Genomic DNA, 8,988 nt, shown 5'->3' with positions numbered 1-8,988 from the left:
ATCCAAATACTGAAGGACAAGGTCACCCCAGCGGGGGTGAAAAGGCAAGACCGCGCAGAGTTTAATGTTCTTCTCCCTTTATGTTTTGACTAATGAATGAGCCTGATGCGACTATGGGCCAAAAAAGACACTTACTTTTCATGAGCAATAGGAGACGCTGTCTTTCTCTGGGATGATGACGCAGTGCTCTCGCTCAGGTGTGTTCCAGGTTGCAGGGTTCTAAAGAGACGGATGTGTCCCCAAAGACTCCTTCACCATGAGCCCTGCCATGGTGGACACTGTGTGTGGAACCACTGCCCTACTGCTTTTACTGCTCGGTCTTCTGCTTTTGCTCACCTGGAGAAGAGCTAGTGCAGCTTATATACCAGGTGAGAGACTTCACTTTGTTTCGTTGTCATAACTCACCAGTGGCTGTCATACAGCATGGAATAGATGGTGTGGCTCCATGTCAGACACAGGGCATTATGGGAATGGCCACCATACTGTAAAAGACTGCATCTACAGTAAGGCTTTATTTGTACACACATGATGATAACGAAAATGGGGCCATCATTATGGTATTATATCCATCCATCCATCTATCCGTTATCCAAGCCGCTTATCCCAATTGGGGTCGTGAGAGGTGCGGTTGCCTCATAGTAAGAAGGTCCTGGGTTTGAACCGCGGGGTTGTCCAACCTTGGGGGGTCATCCCAGGTCATCCTCTGTGTGGAATTTGCATGTTCTCCCCGTGTCTGTGTGGGTTTCCTCTGGGTGCTCTGGTTTCCTCCCACAGTCCAAAGACATGTAGGTCAGGGGAATCGGCCGTACTGAAATGTCCCTAGGTGTGAATGTGTCGGCCCTGTGATGGCCTGGCAGCCTGTCCAGGGTGTCTCTCCACCTGCTGCCCAATAACTGCTGGGATAGGCTCCAGCATCCCGTGACCCTGATTGGTATTATATTTGATATTATAATACACACACTCACACACACACACACACACACACACACACGGAATCTGACTTCGGTTTTGTGGCTGTCTCAGTGTACTTAACATTGAATAACAACACAACAATCTTCAGATATATATACACAAGGATTGACTATATACAGGCGAAATAAGAGGCAATAAAGTGCAGTGTTGCAGAGAATATATCAAACTCAGGGGAAAAGGGGAAGTAATGGCCAACCCAAGAGGACCGTGGTTTTAAACGGGTGAGTTTTAAGTTTGAATGCCAGCGAGGGTGTCGCTGAAGAAGGGCACATTCGTTCAGGTAACTTCCCTGAATGGAATAAAGTTGTTTTCTTAAACTTGTCTTATCCAGGTCCTCACTACTTGGCAGGTCTTGGCCCTATTCTTTCCTATGCTAGATTCGCCTGGACTGGGATAGGAACAGCGAGCAACTACTACAACAACAAATATGGAAGCACTGTCCGTGTCTGGATTAGCGGCAAGGAAACACTTATTCTCAGCAAGTGCGTCCCGCCAAAATAATTCTCTACACTCCCTCCACACATTTGCATAGCTTGCAGTTTATTCAGAAATGAGATACCTGCTGAAGTCAATGAGAGGCTTCTTTTGCAGGTCGTCTGCCATCTACCATGTCCTGAAGAGTGCTCACTACACAGCCAGGTTTGGGAGCAAACAAGGGCTGGAGTGCATTGGGATGGAGGGGAGGGGTGTAATTTTCAACAGTGACGTCCCACTCTGGAAAAAAGGGAGAATGTATTTTATGAAAGGTAAGATCACATCATAGATAGATGGAGAGAGAGAGAGCGAGAGAGAGAGAGAGGTCTTACAAAAGATGGAAAAAAGATAGATGATGGATAGAGAGATGTCGTATAAAAGATGGATGGGTATCGAGAGGTGTCTTATAAAAGATGAAAAAAGATAGATGGATGGATAGATGTCTTATAAAAGATGGAAAAAAGATGGCTGGATAGAGAGAGATGTCTTATAAAAGATGGAAAAAAGATGGATGGATAGAGAGAGATGTCTTATAAAAGATGGAAAAAAGATAGATGGACGGATAGAGAGAGATGTCTTATAAAAATGGGAAAAAGATGATTGTACACAAGGAAACTATGTGGTGAGTCAGCAGTAACTCACATTGACTGCACACACCTCTTTAATACTTTCCAGTTTCTTGCCATTGTAATAATGACTCACTTCTAATTCCCCCAATACTGCTACTGTGCAACTAAAACACTGCTAAAAATCACAGACAAATAACAAATAGGACATTTAACAGTGACATAAATGCCAGATCTGGCTTGAATTGTATTGTATTGACCATGGTATTGTTATTATTTATTTATTTATTGACTTTGTAAGCGCTCACAGGTCCTGGTCTAAAAAGAACAGTGGGTGTTTGTGTGAGCGCCACAACCAAGCACCTGGACAGTCTGCAGGAGATGACTGACCCGTCCGGCCATGTGGACGTTCTCAACCTGCTGAGGTGTATAGTGGTGGACATCTCAAACCGGCTGTTCCTCAGGGTGCCTGTTAACGGTCAGAGATGTTGCTCATGCTCTGCTGCCGGACAAAACTGTGTGTGTTTTCTGTTGGTAAATGTTCCCAGCTCTGGTACTGAAACTTTGCAGCTGCATTCATCTTCTGCTTTTCCCCAATTCAGAGAAGGGTCTGCTCATGAAGATCCAAAACTACTTTCAGACCTGGCAAACAGTTCTGATCAAGCCGGATCTCTTCTTCAAATGTGGATGGCTGTGCAATAAGCATAAGAAAGCGGCGTAAGACTTTTGCACGCTACAGTAAACTGATTATAAGTTTCTGATTTCTTCTCTCGGTGTTGACATGTTGGTTTTGTGTCAGCAGACAGGAGTTACAGGACGCAATGGAAAACCTCATTGAGAAGAAAAGAAGGATTATCAGTCAGTCTGAGAAGCTTGATGACGATCTTGATTTCACCACAGAGCTGCTCTTTGCTCAGGTATGCCTCTACCCATGAGTATAAACTACACTAACGGTGCATCCTGTTCGTAACCCTGAGTGTGTTTCATCCCTTGTTAAAAAGCACCACGGTGAACTCACAGGCGACAATGTCAGGCAGTGTGTGCTGGAGATGGTGATTGCCGCCCCTGACACGCTGTCCATCAGTCTGTTTTTCATGCTCATGCTGCTGAAGCAGAACCCCGAAGTAGAGCTACAGATCATGGAGGAAATGAACACCTACTTAGGTGACTCTCGGCAGAATTACCACTGCTGTACAAACTAAAGCTTGACTCTTCAGCATAGATGAATAGCTGTTCCAACAATCATACAAGTTGCCTCCACGTTGCCAGGTGAGAAAGACGCAGAAAATATTGACTATCAAAACCTGAGAGTGCTGGAGTGCTTTATCAACGAGTCGATGAGGTTTCACCCCGTGGTTGACTTCACAATGCGTAAAGCTCTGGAGGACGACGAGATCAACGGACTCAACGTTAAAAAAGGGACCAACATCATCCTCAACGTTGGTCTCATGCATAAGACTGAATTCTTTCCTAAACCCAACGAATTCAGCCTGGAAAACTTTGACAAACTAGTAAGTATGATAGATATTATTCAAATATGCACATACATAGTAGAGTCTGGAGGAGCACAAGTCATTCTTTACCTCCTCTTCTCTGGCAGGTGCCCAGTCGTTACTTCCAGCCGTTTGGTTCTGGACCTCGTTCCTGTGTGGGCAAGCACATCGCCATGGTCATGATGAAAGCCATCTTAGTTACGATGCTGTCTCGCTTCGTGGTGTGCCCTCGTCATGGCTGCGTGCTTAGCGGCATCCAGCAGACCAACAACCTGTCCCAGCAGCCGGCGGAGTATGAGCACAGCCTTGCCATGCGATTCATCCCCAGAGCACCGCAAACAGCTCTGAGAGACAAAGGCAGTGTTATCGATGTATATTAGCACCATCTATAGGCTTTGTATAAGCTGAAGCTTGTTATCAAACATTTCTACAGGAAAATGCCATCTGATATGACTAGCATTTACAGTGGGCTCAAGAATTACTGGCACTCTTGACTGGCAATGCACTAAAAATGTAAAAAAAAACAAACAATGTCATTAAGATGAAAAATGAAAAATAATGTAGTTTATTAATGAGCCGATTGAACCAATCAAAATCGTACATTTGTTAATAAAAAGTAAATTCCTCCAAAATCGTCTCATCTCATCTCATCTTCAGCCGCTTTTCTGGGGTGGGGTTGCGGTGGAAGCAAGCTAAGTACGGCCCTCCAGATGTCCCTCTCCCCAGCAACGCCCTCCAGCTCCTCCTGGAGGATCCCAAGGCGTTCCCAGGCCAGATTGGACATGCAGTCCCTCCAGCGAGTTCTGGGTCTACCCCGGAGTCTCCTCCCAGTTGGCCGCGCCCAGTAAACCTCCAAAGGGAGGCACCCAGGAGGCATCCTAATCAGATGCCCGAACCATCTCAACTGGCTCCTTTCGATGTGAAGGAGCAGCGGCTCTACTCCCAGCTCCCTCCGGATGTCCGAGCTCCTCACCTTATCTCTAAGGCTGAGCCCAGACACCCTACGGAGGAAACTCATTTCAGCAGCTTGCATCCGCGATCTCACCCTTTCGGTCACTACCCAAAGCTCATGACCATAGGTGAGGGCTGGAACGAAGATTGACTGGTAAATTGAGAGCTTTGCCTCCTGGCTCAGCTCCCTGTTCAATTTTAAAAACGTTCAATTTTGGTCTCTTCTGACCACAGCACCTTTGTCCAGTCATAATTCAAATGATGTTTGGCAAGCTCCACGTGCTTGTGTCTGTGTCTGGAGGTCAGCAAAGACTTTCTTCTTGCAACCCTTCCAATGGGCCTGTGGCTAAGGAGGCTGTGTATGATGGGGCCTTTTGAAACCTTGTGACCCCAAGATGCCACCAAGGCCTGCAATTCTTCTACAGTGATTCTTGGGGACTTTTTTTGATTCTCTCGCCATCCTCCCCACTATCCTGGGGTACAAAATGCATTTGCGTCCTCTTTCTGGCAAGTTTTCAACTGTTCCATATTTTTTTTTAAATATTTGTAGTAATTGCCCTGACAGTGCTCAGTGGTATATTCAGTCGTTTGTGTATTTTCATGTAGCCATTACCAGATGTATGAAGGTCTACGACCATCCGTCTCTTTTGAAGAGTCCGTTCTTTGGTTGGCTTCATGGCGCTGCATGACAAAGGGATTTTGCATGATGCTAGTGAAACAGGAAGTGATGGAACGACACAATTTAGTTCCTTAAGACTTAGATGAACTTAGGCCGCTCTGGTGGCCGAGCGGAATAAACCGCCGTTCTTGCGACCCGCTCGTCATGTGACTGGTCATGAGGTACGTATCCCAGACTCGCCGTAACCGGTCACGGCCAGAGCGTCCACGGGGTAAAGCGTTCATTAGGCCCCCCTTACCCGAGGGATAGTGGGTGTAGATCGGTATAGTGATCGGGGGCTCGTCCTTCTCCAGCGACCCCTCTGGCCCACCCGGGCGCCTGCAGCCAAGCAACTGAAAGCGTTCTTCCTACGCCTCCTTTGCAGCCTGAAGGTGATGCAATCCATGCGAGGTTTCAGCGTGTAAAATAGCGAGAGCAGCCGACATTAGCTTGAAGGAAGCTGGTGTTACGACTATCTCCTTCCTATGGAAACATGAGCCAGGGGAGTTATTCAACAAAAGTTCCGGCCATATGCCATTGGGTTAATCGGGGGGGAAAAACTAGAAATAAATTTATTCAAAAAAAAGAGACAGATGAATTTCAATAAGTGAAATTTTATGTCCAGCTTAACTTTGGTAGATTTTATTTACAATAACTTTTAGGGGTACCATTAATTGTGAAACCTTGATTTTGAGGAAATTGATTTTAATGAAATAAATTCATGATTTTGGTTGGTTCCATTGAAACATCAGTACAGTATTTCTCACATGTTGGCATTTTGATCTTATGTCAGTTATGCTATTACTTTTATACATATATATTTCTAGAGCATTGCCAGTCAGGGGTGCCAATACTTCTTGAGCCCACTGTATATCAAAAATGTCTTGATTTGCAGAGATGCGACACCATTCTGGACATACAGCTTCAGTCTCTGGTGCAACTCCATCATGTTACATGTGTGTTAAATAGGATTGTGTTCTGGGGACTGAGACGTCTGTGGCACACGGTTCACACTGTTCTTCATACCACTCAGTGAAAACTCATTATGGAGACCACAGCGACGGCAATTGAAAGGTGTCACTATAGAATGACGTGATTACTAAACACATCTTGCTCTTTAATGGTGAGTCGGCCATAACCACTTCAACAGAATAACCATGAACCATGCCAAAATAAAGCTTGTAATCCTTATTTACATTGCTCTTTGCCTTACCAGCTATCTGTATGAAACATTGTCAATGCACTGGTGTAGTATTGGGGCGGCATGGTGGCGCAGTGGTTAGCGTGGTCGCCTCAAAGCAAGAAGGTCCTGGGTTTGAGCCCCGGGGATAGTCCAACGTTGGGGGTCGTCCCGGGTCGTCCTCTGTGTGGAGTTTGCATTTTCTCCCCGTGTCTGTGTGGGTTTCCTCCGGGTGCTCCTGGTTTCCTCCCACAGTCCAAAGACATGAGGTCAGGTAAATTGGCTGTACTAAATTGTCCCTAGGTATGAATGTGTGTGTGTGTGTGTGTGTGTGTGTGTGTGTGTGTGTGTAGGCCCTGTGTGATGGCCAGGTGGCCTGTCCAGGGTGTCCCCCTGCCTGCCACCCAGTGATAGATGGGATAGGCTCCAGCATCCCCGCGACCCTGAGAGCAGGATAAGCGGTGAGGATAATGGGTGGATGGATGGTGCAGTATGGGACATTTTGTGTTCGATGTAAAGGATGTTCTAGAATTTCAGTTCATGCATCAAGTAGCAGTTATTGTATCCGCTTCAAAAAATATAATTAATAATCAATGATTTAAAAAAATAGACTATCAATAATCAAGCATAAAAAAAAGTCTTTATTGAATTAATTCACCCTTTGCCTGAAGTCCAACACATCTTCGTCACAGATATTACAGGGTTACACAGCCCCTCTTGAACGAATGGTCAGCCAGTCAAAAGCAAGTTAAGTGTACACGTGTCACGTTTATTTACAAGTTAGCAGTATAGAATGACAAGCACTCTAAGAGAACACTGATCCTTTCTGTACCATAGGTACAACTTAAATACGCCATTTTGGCATTAGAACGTAAGGCGTTTGGTTCAATTTGTTTTTCAGCCCGGTCTTTAGTTTCATGCTGTGCTTCATGTTGTTCAGCAGTCAAGCAGAAAGAAAACAAAAACAAAAGACAAACTTCCCTTAAAGTTGGATTAGACATTTCCGGATGAGTTCCACAATTTGTAAACAGAATCTGGCACAGGACACCTGAAGCATGTGAAGCTCCGTGAATGTTCTTTACGATATTCTCACAACGAAATCTATCCAAAATATTTATTCTGTAAGAATATATATCCAATAAATATGCTCGAAATACTGCATTACTGCATACAAAAATAGAATTGAAGACCACTGGAATCCACCTCTCTGAATCTGTGAGCCAGATGAATGAATGCATAGATAATTAGGTTACATAGACAATGGTGTCATCATCAAAACATGAAGAATATTAAAATGACCACCAGTGCTCCACAGGCTATGAACAGCCAATACACAGCTGACCCCATCACAGACCAGAAGCACAAGAGTTAAACTGCTGCACCCCGTGGTTGAAATAAACAACACTAACAAAAACCAAGAGGGACTCCTTTGAAAGCAGCTGACTAAGGCTGGTAATGTTGCTGTGTGTTCTTCAATGTGATAAAAGCAATTCAAACTTGCTTTTTAATCCATCCATCATCCGCACCGCTTATCCTGCTCTCAGGGTCGCGGGGATGCTGAAGCCTATCCCAGCAGTCATTGACCGGCAGGCGGGAAGACACCCTGGACAGGCCACCAGGCCATCACACAGGGCCCACACACACACACACACACACACACACACACACATTCATACCTAGGGACAATTTGGTACGGCCGAGTCACCTGACCTACATGTCTTTGGACTGTGGAAGGAAACTGGAGCCCCCAGAGGAAACCCACACAGACACGGGGAGAACATGCAAACTCCACACAGAGGACGACCCGTGACGACCCCCAAGGTTGGACTACCCCGGGGCTCGAACCCAGGACCTTCTTGCTGTGAGGCGAGCAGTAATTAAATCTAAATATTGATTTGATACTGCTTTGGTTTCAGTAGATATCGTTGTTATTCATCTTAAATGCTAACCTCTTCCTTAGCTTTCCACAAATATTGCCACGTTGCCAGTTCCCTTCAACAGCAATACCAATCAGTATGAATTTACATATTTAATTGCATTTCAATTAGTATTGCTGTGGAAGAAAAATGAGATGCTATATGACTGTACACCAAAGACCTGGTCGGGCTTCAACTAACCAGAGATCTACTTCGCTGATTAAAATAATCTCTAAAACATTACATCCAAATGAGCTTTGTTGTGACAATATTACTGCAAAATCAGAAATTGTTGGTTGAATTACCCAAGGAACAGCTGCACACATAGTGGCATTCTTCATCGTTTTGAAAATTCATTTTCCAATGATGTCATAAAATAGGATCTCTTGCATCCGGTGATGTCATAAACAAGTAAATGTCTGTAAACGCACATGGAACAGTAATGGGACAAAGGAAATACATTTCACTGATACCGTTAATGATACTCCGCTTTGAGACTAGAAGCAATAGTTCATAAATAACTATGTACTTCGCCTAGTAAAGCTCTTTCATCCTTTAAAGTATATGAGCCATTACAGAGTCCACTCACCATTTTAAGACATCTTTGTGTTTGTTAGTGTGACTTTAAAACACTGCACAGCCAGTAAAGAATAAAACACACATTACACATGCCCCTGAGACTACTCCATCCAAGGCTTGATGAGCTTGTGATTATGTAAAGTATAACCCGTCCATCCACCCATTGAAAAGGAATAAAAACATCATTCCTGCATAAAAA

General features: G+C 44.7%; 1 protein-coding gene across 1 annotated transcript; it reads left to right on the top strand.

Moving 5' to 3' along the window:
* The first annotated feature begins 241 nt into the window (after positions 1-241).
* LOC130114089 (aromatase) lies at positions 242-8,987 on the top strand. Its single transcript, XM_056281840.1, has 10 exons — positions 242-368; positions 1,304-1,454; positions 1,564-1,718; positions 2,314-2,490; positions 2,615-2,729; positions 2,815-2,929; positions 3,014-3,176; positions 3,282-3,523; positions 3,613-3,839; positions 7,906-8,987. Exons 1-10 carry the CDS (start codon positions 257-259, stop codon positions 8,102-8,104), a joined length of 1,656 nt encoding a protein of 551 aa, XP_056137815.1. The 5' UTR covers positions 242-256; the 3' UTR covers positions 8,105-8,987.
* The last annotated feature ends 1 nt before the right edge of the window (position 8,988 follows it).

Source organism: Lampris incognitus, chromosome 6, assembly GCF_029633865.1.
Source record: "Lampris incognitus isolate fLamInc1 chromosome 6, fLamInc1.hap2, whole genome shotgun sequence".
NCBI lineage: Eukaryota > Metazoa > Chordata > Actinopteri > Lampriformes > Lampridae > Lampris > Lampris incognitus.
The sequence above is the reverse complement of the archived record's forward strand: the minus strand, read 5'-3'. Positions and strand labels throughout refer to the sequence as shown.

What these genes read in the sequence shown, in the direction of transcription:
- LOC130114089 (XM_056281840.1), top strand. Translation starts at nt 257, where the DNA reads ATGAGCCCTGCCATGGTGGACACTGTGTGTGGAACCACTGCCCTACTG. An exon ending in TAGTGCAGCTTATATACCAG is followed by an intron (nt 369 to 1,303) that starts GTGAGAGACTTC and finishes TGTCTTATCCAG; the next exon opens with GTCCTCACTACTTGGCAGGT. An exon ending in CCTCAGGGTGCCTGTTAACG is followed by an intron (nt 2,491 to 2,614) that starts GTCAGAGATGTT and finishes TCCCCAATTCAG; the next exon opens with AGAAGGGTCTGCTCATGAAG.